The sequence below is a fragment of the Pecten maximus genome, chromosome 5 (assembly GCF_902652985.1).
Source record: "Pecten maximus chromosome 5, xPecMax1.1, whole genome shotgun sequence".
Classification (NCBI taxonomy): domain Eukaryota; kingdom Metazoa; phylum Mollusca; class Bivalvia; order Pectinida; family Pectinidae; genus Pecten; species Pecten maximus.
Window position 1 is genome coordinate 40,205,657 of NC_047019.1, and position 23,319 is coordinate 40,228,975.

Genomic DNA, 23,319 nt, shown 5'->3' on the forward strand with positions numbered 1-23,319 from the left:
AACTTAATCTACAGGCTTTGATCTAGATTTAATTAGAAAATGCTAAAATTGAATATTGCAGTGATAACCTTCCTATGTATCATATTTAGTTCATGGGCTTAAAAGGGAGCAGGTGAGAGAATAATTCGGATAACGTGAACTGCAATATGCACAACTGTAAGAAAAACAGAAATAGCAGAAATATAAAGAGGTATTTTGTTCTTTTAAAATAACACAAAACAAATAAATAAACACTCAGACGAAGTCATGCTTTATTACCGTTAAACACATTCATCAATCACCACTAGCAAGAAAATAATTTGTCGATATTTATTGAAAATATATCAATTCCACTTTTACTGCACTGTACCTTTCACGCGTGGTGCACGAATAATTCCAATTGATATGCCCTATATTGTCCACAAACAATTACTTATCTATGACAAATAATTAGAAATACAAGACGAAATAAAATCTGTGCACTTAAACATGAACCTTTCCCTTAAATAGTAGTCCACGATGTCCACAGAGAGCTAATTTGATTATCAGACATGTTTGGTAAAACGAAGGCATGACGATAGTGTGCACATAAATATGTTTGTCCCAGTAATGTTTCTTATATTGACGCACGAAGTTCACCATGGGTGCCATCCCCAGCTTTTACTTCAAATCAATTTAATATGGGGCATAACAGCATAATCCTTAAACACATGGTCACATGTTAAAACAATATCAATACTCCAGACATGTGATTGTCCGCCTTTTTTATGTTCGCAAAGTCACTACACAAACAAATAAAACAAATCTGTTTAGTTTGACTGAAAGGTTCGAGGGGCTTTGGTGCAACGTAATACGAAGATTGTTTCATCTTTTATGTAGATGATGCCACATCGCCATGGACTTGCGATGATTTTGCATCATGTCGTTCCAATGTTTACCCTCCTGTCCTTCCTTATCTGGTCCAATGATACACCTTCCAACAATGTCGCCATGACCAATGAGATCGTGCTGATCCATTACCGCAACCTCCAGACTTACTTTCGGCAGTAATTCGGCGGGAACATTAAAAGCAAGAGCCTCGTTCCAGACTGGACACGTGGTGTTGCGTTTAACGGTGGTCTTCTTTCTTTTTACCTTCTTCCCTTCAACAGTGAGACTTACACGGATGTAAGCATCTGTAAAATAAACAAGTATATAACTAGTTACATTGTTTTAATGAACAATAATGTCAAATATAATACAAGTGCTTGTTAAATCAAAAAGTATAATATCATTCATAGACACCACTATCGAAAAGAATGTTCCAAATAAAATATCTCCCGACATAACTGTTTTTATTGTATCAAAGAACCTGCGTTACATTCTCGACATATGATGATTTCGTCCTTAATCCTGACAGGAATTCGCGACCAGCTCACGATGTGATTATCATATGTGTGGTGATGTTAATACTCCGGGGTTAAGCAAATATAGATCGTAGCACGTCAAGACTTTAACGATGTGAATATTGACACGTGACGGCCTTAGCACACGGAAAGACGGTTGTTTTCATAAGTACGCGTATTAGCCGTCGCAATTGCTGCTCATTAGAGTTTTAATGCACAAGGGTATAAGATTAGGCGAAAATGTTTATCCTTTTTCTTTATTTTTTTAATTCGACCTTCGGCTCTGTAACTAGTATTAATTAGTATTATTCGTTGCCATGACACGTGAATGTATACAGGTACAATTGACGTGCATTCCAAATAACCTGTGATAGTTGTCACTGCTATTATCGGCAATTGACCGGTAATTCAGACATTTATTTTATTTATAGAGCAGCGAACAATTCTCCACTCCAGATGTAAACACCCATATTGTGTCCTGTAAGTGGAATATAATCGGCTGCAAGGGAATATAACACTCGCTATTTAGGCCAAACTGGTGTTAAAACGTGTGTCCATGTTCGATATTTACGTTTCGTGCTATCTGCGTTATCGTTGTTTCCGTGATTATTTTGTTTGTGCTATACTACGACACGAAAATCGTTAACAATCTGTCTTGATATCATATTTACGGTAAATGTGACTGTTAACATATATATCCAGCTACATTTTAGTCTGTTCTTCACCAATAGAAATATGTATCATCACGTGCTGCTTTATATAGATTAGTCGTCAATGGTAATATTTATGATATTAGTAATGACATTATGCTTTGGTCAATACCACTTTTGTCGAGTAGGTTTATATAGAGTATTCACACAATGGAGATAAATTATATCTATTCCATACAACTTAATGAGTTTAAACATTTACTTTGGAGATCAGGATTTCAAATGTAGATTCAACTTAATGTCGTTAAAAAGATTAATAACACGAAAGTGAAATAAATTTCAACTGCTGCATGTACCTACCAGAGGAACCCGCAACACTGGTCATCCGTAGGTCTTTTGCTTTCATGACGACAACTGTAAGCCTCTCAGCTGTAGGTAGGTAGCTAAGGGATAGGAGCACCTCCCCATAGTCTCCACCGGTACACTGGAATGTACAAACACATAAAAATGCTCAATAAGATACTAATCAATTTCAATTGGTCAGCTCATAATTACCAAATTAACAACTCCGCTAATATGATACAGCCGATAGCGAATACACGTTAAACTGGACTCATGATGGTGTACAAGGCTAAGACGACACAAATGCGCAATGACAGAGGCTAGGCTATTGCCTCTGCCATTCCTATGAAGGCAAAATGTCTGTATGGTACAGTTTACTTTGATACTCAATATCGTTCAAGAGTTTTGTACATACTATGTACAATGTATGGCAAAACCTGGCTATGCATTGTTTTGTTGCCGATCAAGGGGCAAATATAATGAAGTTCACATTATACATCCGAGTTTCAACAAACAGGGGTCCTTTCAAATAAGATAATTATGTTTATTGTATTGTTTTATGTCAATGAAAATTCCTTTAAGTATTTGGCAATCTATATGGTATGACATTGATATTGATCGCAATAATTCCTACTACATTGTACGACAGTGATACAGAAAAACGCCTTGTGTTATTCATATTGATTTTCCTCTGAAATCTGGTACTAGCCTTCTGTGAAGATCTTATCCACGAGTCTGTAACCCCCACACGCCCTATAGAACTGACAGGTAACGTCTAAGTTTCAAACCAACACTGCTAATCATACAGTCATTTGACAGAAGACACAACCCGAACCGGAAAGGCACGTCACTTTGACAGAGAGCGAATCGCCGCAATTATACGTAAGCTAAAAGTAGACAGGACAGAGCCAGAGGATATGACGACGAGGTACCGGCAGCTGTCATGGCGGTCAACAGACTCAATTACGTATAGTTCAGAGATATTACTTTTGTATAATTCATTGTGTCCTAGTAGGCCATGCGGCCTTGGTATTTACTCTATGAAAACTGATGATAACATTTACATAGATCATGATGCATACGGCCTAGTTACAAAATAGGAGTATGTATAATAAAATAAAAATTCACCGGCTTGATCTGTCTTTATACCTTATGTTTTATTGTATGTGACCTCTAAAGTAAAGTTTAATGTTAGGATCACTTTGATCGTGATTATCCCAACTCTACTACGCCCTGTTCCCAGTTAAACATTCAGACCCTCGAACCAGGGGTAGACTATAACAATATACATAAATCTGAAAATATCCAAAGAATTTCACAATCTCCTGCTATCGATGTTCAAATCAAAATACGTCGTCTGTATGTTTCAAATACATTATACAACGAGAAATTCGCCGTAACACGGTATACATGGAAAACTACATCACCACAGTACACCGATAAACTGTCATCAATCGAATACCGTAACTTCACAATACCGCAGTACATCAAGAAACTGTCATCAATCGAATACCGTAACTTCACATTACCGTGAAACACCAATAAAGTGTCTTCAATCGAATACCGTAACTTCACATTACCGCGGTACACCAATAAACTGTCTTCAATCGAATACCATAACTTCACATTACCGCGGTACACCGATAAACTGTCTTCAATCGAATACCGTAACTTTACATTACCGTGGTACACCAATAAAGTGTCTTCAATCGAATACCGTAACTTCACATTACCGCGGTACACCGATAAACTGTCTTCAATCGAATACCGTAACTTTACATTACCGCGGTACACCAATAAACTGCCTCCAATCGAATACCGTAACTTTACATTACCGCCATACACCAATAAACTGTCTTCAATTCAAATGAATGCTGTTAGTTGAGATACGTCGGTATAATCCCGATAACCAAACACTAATACCGTACCTAGATATTCTTCCACTTGTTCGGATAACCCTAATAATAATCCAGTACAACACTATTACCACAAAAATCACTAGGCCCCACCCCATACTCAAACCCTGGTAACCCACACTCTGACCTCGGTACCCAAACAGTCAATCCCAAAATAACTTTACTTTCTCACCTCGATAACCTTAAACGAATCCCCGATACACCACAATAACACCAAGATATGCCCACACTTCAGCCGAATAACCTTACAATCTAGCCCCGATACCTTTACTATCAAATCCTGAAAACCCAGGGCGTTACTAAGTGTACACCACCCTGATACTAACCTTGTGGTGTTTGATGATGTCACACCACATCTCCACGCTATTGGTCACGTCCACCTTACGCAGGTCCACTTGTACTTCACCTATGATCTTGTGGCGTGAAAATTTATCATAGTCGTAAATGTGAAATACGAGAGTCTTATCCCTGACATCATCTATTGTCAGTGGGAATTTGAAATATTCGTTATAGAACGGATTACATGTTTTCCGTTTCACAGATGATTGGCGGATTCTCTCGTCCACTTCCGGCAGAATAGCTAATCGGACGTAGGGATCTCCGAAACTACCTCCCTCTAAGTCCTTCTGCTCGACCGATATCAAGTCTTGAGCTGTGGACAAAACCAATACAGTGGTGTTAGTGTGATCATTTGTACCATAACATCTAAGACTTCGATACTTCATTTGTGACTTAACAAGGATCGCTGCAAAAAATAGTCATGTTAAACGTGTGCATGATGTATGCACATGCTCCTAAATGTATAGCATGTGCTGGTGATATGTCTCTATAGAGGAGAAGTGATACCACGACGTGCGCTGTATAAGTCGGGGAAGTTTACCATTTGTATTTGTAACTTTCAAGCTGGTTACAATTGCCTGTAACAGGACGATAATTCGAACACCACAGTTCATCTATCTCAAAACCCGACAGTACAGAAACAGAAAAGCTTGGCCGACTACCGATATAATGAACGGATCTAAACTGCGTGATCAGGCAAACTTTGTATAAATGTGTTTAAATAGGGTCTGTGAATATGTGGGTAGCCGACATGGATGTTGGTATGACTTTCAATCGTTATAATCGTAATAGTGTTAATGATTTTTATTTTAAAGAACATTCGTGTTCATTTCTAGATATCTACGAGGGGAAAATAGTTGCGAATTGTTATTCCCAGAAAAGATACTGATCGGCTTTGAAAGCTTACGTGTTGTTTAATGCTGCGTTATCCTTAAGAACTTACGTGATAGTGCTGTGTAGCTTTGTTTACATTGTTGATGTCGTTTGATTGTTGATGGAAGTTGTTTCAGTGTTTTAAATGCTTTAGTTTATCATTTTTCTCATATTGACAATATACTATTTTTTACCCGAAATTACGAAAATCCTTTAGATGAGGAGTTCGCCTGCAATTTGACGTAGATATATTGATTGGGAATTGTATTCCAAACTGTTTAATTGATAGAAATAAAACATAATGCTGTAATATACAAGTTCAATATATATCATAAAATATCAATATGTATATTAATGTAAATGACTGTCCTCATTATTTACACTCATTATATTACTGAGAGCAAGTCAACGGGAGTCAAAGGCAACGAAGAAATAACATTTCCTATTTCAACCAATGTTAGGTCGATAATTGAAATCATGCTATTATATTAACTATCATAAATTTAAAAATAAGCTTGCGAGTGAATCTGTCTCAATATCTATTACATTATGTTATATGTGTGTTAGACCATGTATATAATGATATCTAAACTGAATATAAACTAAAGACGAAATGCATTTATAGCAGACTCTTGATATATATGTATGTCCCACTATTCAAGAGTATAAATAATAATGTTAAGCTTTAGGTATTTGTTTAGCATATGTAGGAATGATGGTTCATCTCTTAGTAGAAATGACGTCATGCTTTCTGGATGGAAATCGGATATATTATCAATTTTATTCTGTTAAGAGTGACTCATTTTCATGAAGATTTATGTTGATAAATTAGTCCACATTTCATTTTGAAAACCAGTATACCCTAACAGAGCATCAGTAATGTAAAAGCATAATCATTTTATCTACAAAACTTCAAATATCAACTTCGTGAATTTCGACTTCCTCCAGGATAAGGTCTCGCAGACCTTACTATAGATAATACACATTTCACATGTGATTACTATCTGGTATTTGTAACGTACCAACCAGTCGTACGGCTTGGTAGAACATAATCATGTGTCTTCAAGACTGCCTTATCAAAATATTTTTTCTGCAAAGAATGTATGGCTCATCTTATAGCATGTTGTCATAGTTACCCGTACAATACAAAGAAGGTTTTGAAATGACCCCAAAACAGAAATCTCATTCACAACTCTCTAGGGTCAGCAATTGATACACACGTATGTCAATAAAAAACACCAATATAACAGACATGATGCATGTGTTAGTCATGGAAAAGAACATTATACGACGGTTTTATCAAGGACGCTCGAAGGCGTGCTGGCAAGAGTCGCTCACCTTCATGGTCAATCGACAGCGAAATGTTTCAGAACACATCAACAACGTAAGCAACACTTAAGAAACTAAAATAACTGATCAGTTTCAAAGCTTGGATGATTTTGATTCCATTGTCTTTCATTTCGTGCATTTGTCTTTCCGTTAACATTTTTTTCGTGTAGACTATCCTTTAAATGATTATCGTGGAAACTTCTATACAAAATTGTATTTAAAATTGCGTTGCTTAATTTCTTGCATCCCCAACTATCCCGAATAGTGTAACACTCATTGTAGATGTAACTACATAACGACGGTACCGGTTCACTTGTACCTATTACGCAGTAATGTTCAATTACAAATATTTACCTTCAATGAGGTGTATGATGACGTCAGATGTTCGGAAGTCATACTTGAGACGTATATGAAGCCTTCCAAGATTCTGATCCACCGAAGACTGCTGGAGGACAGCATCTTTTCGCGGGTACAGGTCAGGACGGATCGCACCTAGGGATAGATTCATAGCAGACCGTGTAGAGTACTGGTGACACATGGGAAAGCTCTGTCTTAAGTATTCTGTAACACCTGGGGTATATGCCTATATACAAGCAGGTGGTTATCACGGTATGGTAATTATCACCACTGATGGTGATGATGTGAAGTATAAATATGGCTATTAAGGAAAGTTTTCTTGATCAGTTGACCACACTTTTGCATTAAGTAAAGTGTAGTGTGTCTTCTGCTGCGAAAAATAGTATTACGACCTTTTGTCTTGGTAGGATAGAGTCCGAGATTGCGTTATTTGTAGTACATACATATTGAATATACAAGATAGTAACCTAAACCAAAAATATGATTATATGTATAAAATCTGGTCATTTACATGAATATCTGGAATCTAACTCTACTTTTAAATAACATCGACACTAAGCAGGTCCCTCCAGCTGAATCCCAGTGCAGTTTAAGATATGCGTTTAGATAGGTACCAGTCCCAAACTGTGTGTGACTTATTTTTGGTTCTACCTACGAAGTTTACTTAGAGGACCACAAGCAGTTTGTAACTACTTTCTGGTTGTACATACGAATTTACCTACAGGACCACAGGCAGTATCTAATAACTATATCACACCTTTGGTGGTCAAGTGGTTGTAGGAAAAAAGGTAACTGAAAGGTATATGGTATATCTTATACATGTATATTTATTTCCTTGAAAATGTCCTACTTACTACCGTAATTGTACCATACTATATCGTTCACAGGTCGCACACATCACACATCTACTATGAGATGTGAGAACACGCTACCTTTTGTTGTGCTATGGATCAGATGTACAAATACAGACCAGCTGGTGTAAAGTAGTGTTAACATGTGGTTACCAACACGAGAAGAACAAAAAACAGGGGTGTCGATTGTCACATACCGACTTTGTTTCACCTTTATATGATAGGTAAGTATATTAGCTAAGCACGTGCGATATATAACAGGTAAGACGACATGTTGTACGGCTTGGTGTTTTGGGCTGCCGTAGTCAGTATTCCACCCAACTCGATAATGGGGACGTGGCAGCAGTCGTCATAAAGACATACTGATGCCTACATTCTTGGTAGAAGAATGAAATTACAGTCACGGTCAATTCATATATATCATTATTATCTTTCTGAATGTGTCTTTAGTTTTTAATATGAGTATGTTTGTCGAATGTTGGTTTAAACGTGTTTTAATATGGTTGTTATTGTGTTTACCGGGTACGCTAGTGCACGTGCGCGAGTAGTGTTTACATTGCCTGTGTGGGCACACTAGTGCCATTATGTAGTTAGTTAACGCCTACAAACATGTTTATATATAATAATATTTACTGTAAACATATGAATATCCAGTTTAGAGTTTAATTTCATATTTATTAGCTTCACGTGAGGGGACATGCGGTCCAGTGGATAAATGTATGGAAGCCGGGTTGCACCATTGAAATGATATCATCTATAGATTGTACCGATGACGACTAAGTTGTGTACCACAAATCACAGTACATGATGATTGCGTGAGGTCGATACACTGATACAAGTGTACTCGAGAGTAACTGCTTGACCTTGTTGTGGAACTATTATATGGAAACCCGGATGGGTCGTATCAGATCAAGAATATCCTATATTGACTTACTGAACTGACGCCATCAGCGGTCAGAAATAGCTGACCCAACGAGGCCATCGGAGGTTTCAGTAATAGGAATATTCATTAAACTCGGAGATTTTGACTAATTGTGAACTGACCAGAATTATATCATGTGATGCTACAAAGACTTAAGGTTAGATTGAGGGGTTTTGTGTATTGTAGTATCATATGTAAATACATATGTTTATAAAGTACCTGTGATTATGTGTGTTTGAACTTTCTGAGTATATCACAGAATGAGATGTTTGAGTAGGAGTACGTGTGGTTTTAAAAAATACATAAATAGTACAAATAATCCCTGTATATTGACTGTACATTGCTTGTGATTATATTGTATAATAGAAATTGTAAATATGTATCTCATGATTTTGTTATTATTTCGGATACCTATGCGGCAATCACTCGGCTAGATTACATCGAAATGTGAATTCTATTTTCGATGACTGTATTAGGAATGAAGCGGCATTGACTGGCTTTGATCGGTGATAATAAATTGGGAGGAAGATTCAGAAATTCAAAAAAAATAAATAATTCTGGGAAATAAGATCCGATACTTTACCTAATTCGGACCAGAAACAATGATACTCGTAATTTCTGTAATTGATGCACCAAACACATCATCATTCTTATGCATGAGCATCAATTCATAATGTTATCTAAAATTTAAAGTATTGAAAGTACTGTAGTGCTAAAACTCTTGCATACTTTTCCAAAGTTCAAGCTGACAGTTCAAATCCAAAAGCTTGTATATTGACTTTTTAAATGCATTTTTTTTGTATATCGACGAGAGTGTCATCCTCGTATTTTGTTATCTAAGATGAAAGTTTTCTTACTTGCACTCTCAACTTTATGGAAGCTATTTCTGATATTGTGTTTTTTGGTTTGATAAATGATAGTACCAGAATAGTAATTGAAACTGTCATTTCTGTTCTGTTGAATTTTTTTCCAAATCAACAATTGTCAAGTTTTTTATAAACTCATATATCACTTCTGTTCAATATTTTATTGATATGTGATGGAAATCAATTACCGTCAAACTGTCAAATTCACCATGCCAGATTTTTTTTTCGCAATAATAGCTCTCATGTTTTAATGTTGCCTGTTTAAATGTGTTCGACTCTGAACAAAGGTTATTGTATTTTATTGTGTTGTGTATTGTATAGAACTGTATTGTATCAGGGATGAAATGACTTTTTTTCGTATAAGTGGTTTAAATCGAGGCGGCAAGATCCAACTTGATTTGATCGAAAGACTAAGAAATATATTCACATTATTTAATACCGTGTAAATACTATGAATGCTCTAGACAAATGAGTCAGAAGATTGTCTATAAGCGTCACAATCGCAATGTTTATATCAAATGCACTTGTTTTCAGAAAAGCAAAGTAATCTTATGTACAAATGTCTACGCTAGAAATTGAACACGGTATATAAAGATACGTGGATATGAATTACATATGTATTGAGTGATGTGGTGTAAACACAAACAAAATGCCGGTTCCTGTATTTTTGTATACTATACAGAAAACAACTTACCAAATGAGGGGTCAAATATGCAGCTGTCTACACTGGTATCACTCCGCGCACTAATACTGCTTGTTTCCTCTGTAAGTGTGTCACTCCTTATACTTCCGCGTGACATTGTTGATATACTCGTCCGCGATGTGATGGATGTTGACCTAGGCTGGATGGCGCGGTGTTCTTTTGTCAGCTGTACGTCCTAGAGCAAAAACAAAAGGAGAGCCGTTAAAAATGTTGATCTAATTGAGAACTAGATACAATTTTATTGAACTAACATACAAATTACCAACACATGAGCAATGTTATAGTTTCTGTCAAAGTAATGTATTTGTCAGTCTGTCTGCAAATAAGTCCAAAACATATATCTAAATTATCTGCAAAATGTGTGAAAACTCGCAGATGATTTCAATTAGATGTGCCCAGTACAGTATCGTACTAAAATCTGTATAAGTATGTTGACCTATAACATTTACGTTATCAATTATCTAAGCTCTTGCAGATTTATGTTCCCTGACGATGGTTCAGTCACAAAGAATTCACAAGAATTCACAAGAATTCACGTCGCCGCCTGTGACCAGACCAAAATCCCGGACATTTTTACAACACATACAGCTTAGAGAACGCAATCTGTATCCAATACCAGCTCATGCCACGTCTGCATCCAGAGACGTCCAGTAAGACGAGGTTCCACCCTGCAGGGTTGTGACTGGGTAAGTGTTTTATCCTTACCTCCCGTCTGGTATAATTAACGAGGACCCTCGGGCCAGTCAGTACCTCCACATCCTCCTCGGTTATTCCGTACAGGAGTCTGTTGAGACACACCCCCATGACCCTTACAGACAGATAGCTTCACCGACATACCTTCTAGGATTAATACTGTGACGTCATGTGTCCCTAGCTCACACCAAGGATGTGTATAGTCGGTTTATTATTACTAGGACTTTCGTACAGTTTGTTTGTCGTCTAGAAATAAATCTTGCTCCCCAACACAGAGTTAATACAAACTGTTTTACCCAGGGAGTGTTGAACAGCGGCGACAGATGTAAATGTTACAGATCGGTAATGACTAGAACAAGGCAGACAAATGTATGGCTATTGTAACACCTCTATTTAAGCACAACACAATGTCAGGTTTTGTATCAGGACATTTTCTTCTACTGATATCTAAATTTTAGTATAAGCCTATGAGCCTGAGTTTTCTTTTGACAAACATTACCTTGCTATCTTTCCTTTTCAAATACAGCATTGATGTATGTATCGGTAATGTATTGATTTATATGTTGTTGCTTTATCAAAACACGGATTAGGAACACGTGAATAGACATATACAATATACAAATATGTCTCTACACGTGCATTGTAGGGGAATGGAATGTCTAAATTCATTTTAGGGAATGGAATAGGCATATACAATATACATATATTTGTCTACATGTGCATTGTGGGGGAATGGAATAGACATATACAAAAAACATGTATGTGTCTACACGTGCATTGTAGGGAATGGAATGTCTACAATTGCATTGTAGGGGAATGGAATAAACATGTAAAATATACATATTTGTCTACACGTGCATTGTACGGAATGGAATAGACGTATAAAATATACATATTTGTCTACACGTGCATTGTAGGGGAATGCAATAGACATGTACTATTAAAATGTATGTGTCTACACATGCATTGTAGGGGAATGGATTAGACATGTACTATTAAAATGTATTTGTCTACACGTGCATTGTAGGGGAATGGATTAGACATGTACTATTAAAATGTATGTGTCTACACATGCATTGTAGGGGAATGAAATAGACATTAACAATATTCATATTTTTTTAAGTGTTTAGTAATTCCTACACTGATTTTGTATTACAAATCCTACAGTTATTTGTGTGTTACCAATCCTTCAGTAATTTGTGTTACCAATCCTACAGTGATTTATGTGTTACCAATCCTTCAGTAATTTGTGTTACCAATCCTACAGTTATTTGTGTGTTACCAATCCTACAGTGATTTGTGTGTTACCAATCCCACAGTGATTTGTGTGTTATCAATCCTACAATAATTTGTGTGTTACCAATCCTACAGTGATTTGTGTTACCAATCCTACAGTGATTTGTGTGTTACCAATCCTACAGTGATTTGTGTGTTACAAATCCTACAGTGATTTGTGTTACCAATCATACAGTGATTTGTGTGTTACCAATCCTACAGTGATTTGTGTGTTACCAATCCAACAGTGATTTCTGTTACCAATCGTACAGTGATTTGTGTTACCAATCCTACAGTGATTTGTTTTACCAATCCTACAGTGATTTGTTTTACCAATCCTACAGTGATTTGTTTTACCAATCCTACAGTGATTTGTGTGTTACCAATCCTACAGTGATTTGTTTTACCAATCCTACAGTGATTTGTGTGTTACCAATCCTACAGTGATTTGTTTTACCAATCCTACAGTGATTTGTTTTACCAATCCTACAGTGTCATTAGTGAAAGGTAATTTGTTCATAGTGTCCGATGTCATGGGTGACCTTCATCGTATTCCAGATATCCAGATTCCAGTTGGAGTTAGTTTTTATGAAATGCTTACCCACCCGGTGAACTTGACCTCCGATTATCAATGGGTGGTTGAATAGTTTCCTTCCTTTCGTTTGTGACTTCTCTGTTCTTGGAATATTAAGAGTTTTGTCTTTATGTATAGATTATTGCAGTGGGCAACGAGGATGTTCTGTGACAAACAAAGCAAGGTTGCTTTGTTTGTGAATTTCCTGCCGGTAATCTGAGTCACTTGCTTGGCTTCACACTAACAAGACGGGTCACACTATCGGCATTGTTCAGTATAAAGATGTTAATGAGCTGCAATATCGGAGATTGTGTCTGTCGTCGGGATAATTATTACCCACAACAGACAATAATGACAAACCATTGGTATCAAACGTGTCATCTGCTCGAGTCCTTCTCGTTAAGCTTGAGACTTGCACTTTGGCGCCAACTGTCCGACTTTCGATATAGCGGCGACATTGTTAATCTTGTTCCAAGAGTCATTATGTACGAGGAATACAAACAAAATAACAAAGTCGTGAAGGTTGACAATTCTGAACCGAATTAGATTGTCTGATAGGATCTGTGTCGCCAGACAATTGGTAGATTAACTTTAGCATTTTACCGGCCCGAGCGCATATACACACACCAAAACAAGGAGGGGGCATATGTTGCGCTAATGTATTCGCCAAAAGTCAGTCTGTTCTACAAACAGCACCTACCTTACCGTCGTGAAGATGTCCAGGTTTCCTTATGTTTAATACAAAGGTACTTAATATCTCTGATCGCTACCGATCATTTATATATACATACTTGCCAAATGCACTCTTCAATGTACAAATTCGATTATCACAAAAGACTTTATTATTGTTACAACTGATGTGGTCGTAAAGAGATGTACATCATTATATATTATAGAATCGGTCCTAACCTGGGATCCTGACGATATTGACATCAACGAGGGCGGCTTGTAGTCGCCTACTGCGTCGTAACCACAAGGCGGAACACATGTTCGATGACGATATTTCCGTTTGTACATACGGCATATAACTACGATGACGGTGGCGACAACGACCCCTGTGACCCCGCATACGATACCCAGAACGACAGCTGACACCATCCTCATCTACAGGCCGCTGAAACAGAACCAATGTGTCATTAGCTGTGTTTAATGTGTAGTAGAATAATGGTATCACTTTTGAAATAAACATTTTTATAAAAGCAGGAGTAATCTTAAACAATCATAACCAGTTCTGTTTAAAACAATAATCGGAAATAGGAAAAGGCATATTTCTAATTAGATACGGTGAAATACACTTATTTAGACCAACACAGACACAGCAAGATGTATTGGTACAATACGGGAGTTACATCATCACTCGTGTGATTGACACCATACAATTAATTTGTGACGTCATATTTTATTCTCGTGAAAATCAATATATGCGACTCCTGATTAGGGAATATAGGAACAAACAGTCATATCCACGTAATATACAAGGCATGTGTGCTAAATTGATCAGTATGATGATAAATTCCGTACGCTAATTAATAGGATTTATGACAGGCGTTTATATCATGTACATGTATTCTCACCAATAAAAGCTTGTTAATTGTAGATTCTCTCTGATTGAAGTCAATTACGGACAAAGGTCCCGTTTTATGTAACTATATATATATATATGTACATATTACACTGTGAGTTAACGAAACAGGATAGCTAACATTAAGCAGCACACTCTCGTTTGAAATTGATCTGACTACAATATCGGGAGTATCTCGACCTGATCACGTAATCACGTAATACACAGACAAAGTTTCTGTGTGGGTGTTATGTAAAATGAGCTCATTTGACAATTTTTAAATATTTAAAATATGGGTTAACTGACCAAACCTGAATAAAAGAAACGAACTTTTCTCAAAAACAGCACGTTCATCTGAACAAATTTTATTGACAAAGCGATTGATTGAAGTCAAATGGATCGCATAACAGGCGAAATGTCATAATTACTTCCATTCTTGTTGGGCTATTTTGATCAAACGAGCAGAGATCAATGGTATTTAAAAGCATATTGTAAATATCTGAAGCAAGTACAAATGTCCAATCAAATCATAAGGTTTCATCAAGGTATAAGGACCGCTCATAATGACATCTGACAACGGAAGAGAGGGCATTTATGGAGAAATTGAAACGAAAAAAGTAATGCCTCCAATACCAGTATCACTCCAAAGTTCTGCTCTTTATGGTATACACTTTGCCATTGAAATTGTGGATATCTGCTATATCAAACTGACATTAGCCTCATTCTTTGTGCTGTGACGAAATTAGTTCTAATTGTCTACATCCTGTTCCGGTCTATCGTATCGATAAACAATAGTTGAGTCTAATCAATGACCAATGTAGCCGGAATATTGGTTTCATTAAAAAATATTTCTTTTCTTTCTGCTTATAGAAAATAATGTTTCAGCAAGTATTTTATTTTGCAGTCCTTGCGCTTTGCACGCCATCAATATTCTTCTACCTCTTTCATATATTCTTTCCTTTTCTAAGGACCATTTTAAGGATGTGGTGAGTTCTAGTAGACGAAGACAAAATCTTAATCGAATCGGATTCAAATCAAATTAGTAACACAGCTTATTTTCTCTAAACTGTATTCCCAAAATAAAAGCACAATAACGCTACCTTTTTCTTACATGTCCAATTCACTCTAGCATCCATCCAACCAAGACAATTAAATTCCGTATACGATAACAATTGATACGGCCTTCTCATGGGATGCTGAAATTAAATTGAATCTATCCTGGTGTTCATATAAGGTAATTATCAATTACGCTCCAAGCTACCGCATTAATTACAGAATGTTATATAATTTGTCACTCAGACATTTAACTATTAATCTACAAAAAGCAACTTAATCACTCCTTTATGTCACCGTTCCAAATTATACTTTAGACCAAGACATACACTATATACTCTGTATAGGCATTAAAAGAATAGATCGATCCCAGGGCTTTGTGGTTCGTGGACTCTAAGACAACAAAGAACCTTTTACATCACGGAGAGTGTAATTGCCTCGACCATATCTCGGTCATTTCATGGATAATCCCTTTCATCGTGAGTTTATTGGGAGGTTGTGAAATCCAAATCGATGAATACAACGCGAGCGATGATTAGAGATTAGCGATCATACAATGACTATAAGCGAGAATCCACATTTCAGAACCTTACCACGTATAGTTTTTTTCACTGAAGGGGTACAGTATCAGCATTAACTTTGATTATTGCTTCTAACCAATAATCGCCTCAGAATATAGAAGCATTCTCCATAATAACGTCAGGTTATTTAAATAATTGCGTTTACGGCACATCGAAGGAAATTTAACTAAAGCTTTAAACACTTTCGACTCCTGCAGAAATGGATTTTGACGAAATGCCGTAAATATCGACACGATCCTCAGAGAAATGAGCAATATTTTTAGAGTTTTGCCATGTATACATAACACATAATATATGAGTTATGAGAAAGCAAACACAATCAAAAAGGACGTTAAACAGTGTGTTTCTCGTTACGTAAGCTCACAAACTTCTACCAATGTCATAAAGGTTTCTAATGACGGTCGAGTAGTGCCATGTATGCATACCGAAATTGATTTACTGTTTCTTGCGAAACTACAATTAGAAGATAATGTGATGTGTTCGGATTCAGTTGTCGTAGGGGATATTGCTAGGCAGGATATAATTATGCTGAACAATATCGAAAAATATTTGAAACTATCAAAAAAAAATATCTTCAATCGATTGAGAGGTGGAACTATACAGACATAAGAGAGGGACATGCCACAAATGTTGATGAAGAGATAGCATTTGAGGTACACATACAAAATAAACAATCCAAGGTGGCAAACGCGATATGTATAGCAATCCAAGGCGATGACAACCAAGGACATTCAATAAAATGTTGGGAATCATCAAGGAATTATTTCTAAAATAAATATCACCAAAGAATCGTATATGGAATTAACTATCAGGGGAATAAAGCTTAATCTAACCAAAGGAGCAGCCAAGACGAAGTCCTACCGTAACTCCAATAGAGCCAATAGCAATCCAGGGATATCTTTGGGAATATGTACATCAATTGTTAAAATTGTCGCAATAATGATGTGCTACCCTTTTGAAATATCTATCTTGTTGACGTGATTATCTGAGATCGAATGATTTTGATGCAGCCTGTCCACAAAATAAATTAATCATATTCGAATATTTAGATGTTTGCTTTAGTTGCATTTCGGTCAAATACGTTTGAATGAATACCAAAACTTCAAAATAGCACGGCCTCAAACATTAATGTAAAATATATTCGGCAAGTATAAATAAGACGTTGATAATTTACTGATGTAAAATTGTTGTAAACTGCTGCGGTTATCAATGACGTATTGTGTCGTAATTTAGGGATTGACAAAGACCAGTTTACGTTAGTACATCGCTTCTAAAAATACATAACAAAACTATCCTGTCTTAAGTATCCCTTAATACTGAACACATTAAGAACTAGGATGTGATGTATAATTCGGCTTATTTTACTTCATGTATTCGTTGTGTATTAATAGGTGTAGAACCTTATTACCCGGTGTGTCGTTATTAAGAGATATATAAAGCACGTCATTCTTGATGAGCACGTGTTAGGGCCAGCTATGTGTGGTACAACAATAAGGACAACACCTTACTGACCGCGACCTGGTGTATATTATATCCTTAATCTGTAAAGTGTCACATTCCAACTCAAATGTATGTTAGTGGTCAGTGAATACCAAAGATAGCACAAGTCATCATACTGTAATTTGATCTGAAAATGAAAAGCATAAACTAGAACAGTGGCCATGATCGCATTCTTATCGCGCATCACATGTCGTCTACTGGTGTTACCATATCACAAGTATAGCTTCAAATAGCCTGCTACCAATTCCCGTATCAGTATCATTCAGTTTTCTATCGACAGTGAAATATACTTCACGTATTAAAAACAGACGACCATTTGCTTTATTCGTTTGCACACTTTAATTTTTGTCCTATACAACTGACTCATACCATTCTGTCGTACCAAAAAAACACCTGATTCTTCCACAATTCCTGCATAACATATGCATGGTCTGATGAAAAATACTTGAAAATGAAAAGAAACGTCAATTATGGACGTGAATAAGGAAATGATGGCATTTCGATAATCAACTCCCTCCCGAAAAGCAAAGCAACTGTTCACAATAATAGATATACAAAAATATTTCCTGGACATGCTTGCGAATATCGGAAACAATATACTAGAGTATTGCCATGCTATGCCTCTTGCCAATGGAAAGTTGATCTCACAGAAATATGTTCATTATACAAGGGATAAACAGGTAAATAGCACATTTCATTATGGAGTTAGCCCTACCAGTTGTATGTAACAATTTATATAGTGAAAGACCCTCTAATGAAGCCGTAAAAACATACATCGGCTTTAAACCAACAGACAATACAGACATATTAACGAAACAGTCATTATAACTCAACATCGATAAAACGAGGGCAACATCCAAAAGAATGTAGACTTGAAATGAGACCCTCGAAACGTATAAGGGTAAGAAGACCATGCGTTCCAGAAGGGCAAGTATCTTCAGCTTCATCGACGATACCGCAATACAAAACTAGGTCTAATTAGAGAATCGCAGTCTCAAAATGAGAACTAGCTACATGTAGCATTTTGAAACGGAACCGCTGGGCATTTATGTATCGCACAAGGATCCAAATAAGGTCATGGTTCCATAGTATTCATAGTATTCTTTCAAAGAGTTGAAGCCGAGTAATCAGGGCCACCTGTAGCCTATACCCATGCTGATAATGTGGCCACAGTATGCTGGCGGAGAAGGTTCATCGTGACATTAACTAGAAATGCCTTCGAGGATGGTTAAGGTAATTGCTCCTTTTAATTAAGAGACAAATTGCTTTTGCACACGAACAGACATAAGTAATGAACCAATATGCAATGTTCTTGCTGTAGAAAACATAGATCGTCAAGTCGTTATAACGAGAAAAAAGTTAAAGTATTGAAAGAGTTGGATTTGATCGTAAACATCAATCAAATGTATATTCAAAGCCCTTTTCAATGAAAAAATTATATCAATTTTCAATTTTACTCTATTGTTGAGGTTTAAAGATTGTTTATTGGATTTGATTCGAGAGGAACTCCAAAACAGCTGCAATCATTGCAATGAAACCCAAATATTAAAAGTAAATTAGAAATTGAACTTGTAGTGTACTTAAATATATATGAATATTTGTTATCCTAGCTATTCCGTGCATCTCCATTGACACAGAACACTTTTTCATGATGTTTGTATGTTCCTTTTAATCCAAAGTGTGCTGACGGAGAAAAATACAACACAAGGTTTCGAGAGATAAGGTTGATGACGACCATGGAAAAGACGTATTGTCGACATCATCATCTCATTAGAAATATTGCACTTCCTTGTACGGTATGAAGTTAGACGTGTCCGATACCTATCGATATGCCAAGTGGTTCCGTTGTCATCACTCTAGTTCTCATTTTGAAAATATGACTAAACCCAGATTTGACCTAGATTCAAATGGCGGATGTAGTCGAAGAAGCTTAAGACGCTGAATCTTCCGAAAGCACATGACTTTATTTTCCTTGTCCTTTTCCAATGGTCATCATGCAGATCTATACTTTTTCTTCCTATTTGCCCTTAATTCTATCGATTTTGATTTGGAATTGTGGTTTTGTTACAATGTCGGTATTCTTTGTTAGTTGTCCAACATACATTTGCCAAGCCTTTTGCCAATATTGACAATGGTCTGCAAACAAGTCTATTGTTGCCCAATACCCTACATTTATATTGACTTATCTAAACAGCAGATCATTTTTGTATACTATAACTTACCGCGCGGTGATGGCACTACATAATGTACACCATTGTGATGAAAAACTAAATATGATTTATTCAAGAAAATATTCAAGCCGCAGATGACTGTATATAAAGACAATCTAGGAAGTGTATATCTGTAGTTCGGAAGTGACAAGCATTATCAACAATAAACTGTTGGAACTACCATAACACAAATGACTGTTGTGATTAATTTCTAAAGGCTGCGAGAGGTAGTGACACACCGCTCCTCCCATCCTATAGAAATATCTTTATAGCTAAGGTGGGCGTGCATCCAGGGAGTTAGCAATATTGATCAGTATCGCGAAAACATTCTTGTAAAAATGTGTCAATAAACTAGAAAGGCCTTCCAAATGGACCAGAATCGTTTTATGTTCTATTCGACTAATGCATATCGTCGTCATCGTCGTCATCAATGTTGCTGTAAACGTAGTTCATAGAACACATTATTTGCCCGCGGCTCGCCCAAAACAAATTCAACCTGATCTAAATATCTCTACGGTCAACTTTGATACCAAGACCCAACTGTAATCGTAGTTTAAAGGTTGTTAACTGGAAATAACTTTACTTGACCATAGTGTTTACCGTAGGTTACCGTACTAGCATTGGTCAACTAGGAAACTTTGCCTGTTTTGAAGCTACTTCGAACCAACTGCACCGTACGATTACGGTACATTACCTTTAAACCACAGTCTGTCAATACACCCAATATATAATCAAGGTTGGGAACTCAATCCGCGAGGTGAAACGACCCAATTTCGAGAAAATAGTGATTGCAAAACATTCAGAAAAAGTTGATGGGAATAAGTCTCAATCGACAGACATTTATTTTATTTAAATTTGGTATAGCAATCAATACGTATCATGCAATAAAACTGTCGCTATCTTTCATGAAACATAGTGGGGGGGGGGGGGGGGGTATTTAGATTTCAGTTAGTCGGATATCGTGGCGTCCGGCAAATAACACGCAAAGTCTCTAATGGGAAGCTTAAAAAACAAACTTACCTATATACTAGTTGATATCCAAAGATTTTGTTGTTGCCCGTCCCTGCCCATTGTAATCGCTCATTGAAAATTCTTTATCCAATTGTGTCACGTTTAATCTCATGTAACACATTTGTTATCTCAACGCTGATTGGTTATTCGAAATTAATGAGTCAATCAACGAATTTTACAAACGTTCCAAGTTTAATGTCATTTGATACAATGTATAAGCAGTATATATATAAACATACAGTAATTTCTACGTACATTTTTCGCCATGTTTTTAACATCATACAAGATGCTTATGAAGAACCGCAACCACTATTTTTAATTTGTAAAGTACAAATGATGTTCAGAATGAGTTCCTCGCAATCTTATAATAAACGCTAATTTGATTATTTCAATTCGATTTGAGAGAGAAATACTGATAATCTTAAAAAAAAGGTCCATGAATGCGTGGGAAGAACGTTATTGCTTTTTATTGTTGAACGAGGTGACAGCTGAGTCAGCGAGGACGTAATGGGTGAACAGCGATTGGAGCGAGTCTAAAGGGGGTAACGGAAAAGGGGGAAGACGAGGACAAACACTATGTGTTCATAAAAGTACCGTTATGTCTCAGTGTGGGCAACGATATCTTGAAAGTAACGTAATGTCCCAGTGAGGGCAACGATATAACTCCATGAAAGTAACGTTATGTCCCAGTGAGGGCTACGACATATCACAGTGAGGGTGAGGGTAACGATATAACTCATTAAATGTAGTGATACGTGTCAATGAGGGTTACGACATGTCTCAGTGAGGGAAACGGCAAGTCTCAGTGCGGGTTGATATGTCTCAGTGAATGTGAGGGCAACGATATGTCTCGGTGAAGGTAACGATAAAGGAAGGGGTTTGCATATTGGCTTGTATACATTAATATGGATATGTAACAACAAATACGGTATGGTGTACTAACTGATATTTTAATATGTGCGTCTGATTCATTTTATCATTGCTTTTATTATACATATATAACAGTCTTGTAATGTCTTGAAAATCTACACATCAACGTGGGCGCTATATCAACTTATGTATATTATCAGCAGTTATTTTCGGCTAATATTACCTACGAACTTTAATGTAAAGATAGAAACAAGCATATGTTGACCTATTACCCGATACATTATAACGACAATTCCTTCCACAGTTTCCGTCACTGTTGCCTAGAGAACTTAACAAAACAGTACTTTTGCATTGTAAAATTAGATATTAGGATTTGATAATGTCATTTGGACAACCAAAAATAGACTGCTATGGTTTCTCTGTAATATAATGATTTTAAATGTTTTATTTTACATTGCATGCTGTGCTGGTACATATATCTGGGTACTTTTGTACAAACCACATGTTTTAGTGTTGATAATCAGAGGAAATACGTTAAAAATGTCACCATTTCTACATCAGATTAAAAACTATCTAAATGTGTCGCTCAATTTTGTACCACAGGTAGTATTGTTATTCGCTTGGTTGTATACAACTCATATTTCCCCATTTCTCAATCAGATACGTGTGTGTTATGTTGTAAACAATGAATTATACTCAATCAGAAATGTGTGTGTTATGGTGTAAACAATGAATTGTACTCAATCAGATACGTGTGTGTTATGTTGTAAACAATGAATTGTACTCAATCAGATACGTGTGTGTTATGTTGTAAACAATTAATTGTACCCAATCAGATACGTGTGTGTTATGTTTTAAACATTGAATGATTCTCGACCAAAACACATGCTCGGATTTCGGATTCCGGATTAATACTAAAATTCCACCAACATATTTACGTATTTATTTTCTTCACTTGATTATCATCATTATTTTTTTGTAGTACTCTTTTATTGAAAGAGTTGTTGATTTATTTATTTATTATAACTTTATTTGTATATTTACTGGTCCAAACAATTATGTGGAGAGAGAGACAGAGACAGAGACAGAGACAGAGAGAGACACAGAGAGAGAATTACCGAAATGATAACTTTATGAATTATATTTAAAGACATAATATGCAAGTAGAATGAATGTGAAAAAAAGTAGAATGAATGACGTGTGCAAGCCCTCCTGTGAGAGGACATATTTGTAATATCAACATATTTTGCCTGAATAAAAAGATTTTACTCAAAAAAAAAAAAAAAAAAAAATTATTCTCAATCAGGTACGTGTGTGTTATGTTGTAAACAATGAATTGTATCCAATCAGAAACGTGTGTGTTATGTTGTAAACAATGAATTGTATCCAATCAGATACGTGTGTGTTATGTTGTAAACAATGAATTGTACTCAATCAGAAACGTGTGTGTTATATTGTAAACAATTAATTGTATCCAAT

At 36.3% G+C, this 23,319-nt stretch overlaps 1 protein-coding gene across 1 annotated transcript in view; it reads right to left on the minus strand.

The window, feature by feature from the left end:
- Window positions 1–227: 227 nt before the first annotated feature.
- LOC117328015 (synaptotagmin-10-like) overlaps window positions 228–23,319 on the minus strand; it is a 41,328-nt gene continuing 18,236 nt past the window's right edge. The window contains exons 2-7 of the mRNA XM_033885318.1: window positions 13,964–14,168; window positions 10,504–10,687; window positions 7,168–7,305; window positions 4,599–4,924; window positions 2,375–2,498; window positions 228–1,154 (exon numbers count right to left, since the gene is read on the minus strand). Coding sequence (XP_033741209.1) covers window positions 844–1,154; window positions 2,375–2,498; window positions 4,599–4,924; window positions 7,168–7,305; window positions 10,504–10,687; window positions 13,964–14,158 — 1,278 coding nt within the window. The 5' untranslated portion in view covers window positions 14,159–14,168 and the 3' untranslated portion in view covers window positions 228–843. The remainder of the gene's footprint in view (window positions 1,155–2,374; window positions 2,499–4,598; window positions 4,925–7,167; window positions 7,306–10,503; window positions 10,688–13,963; window positions 14,169–23,319) is intronic.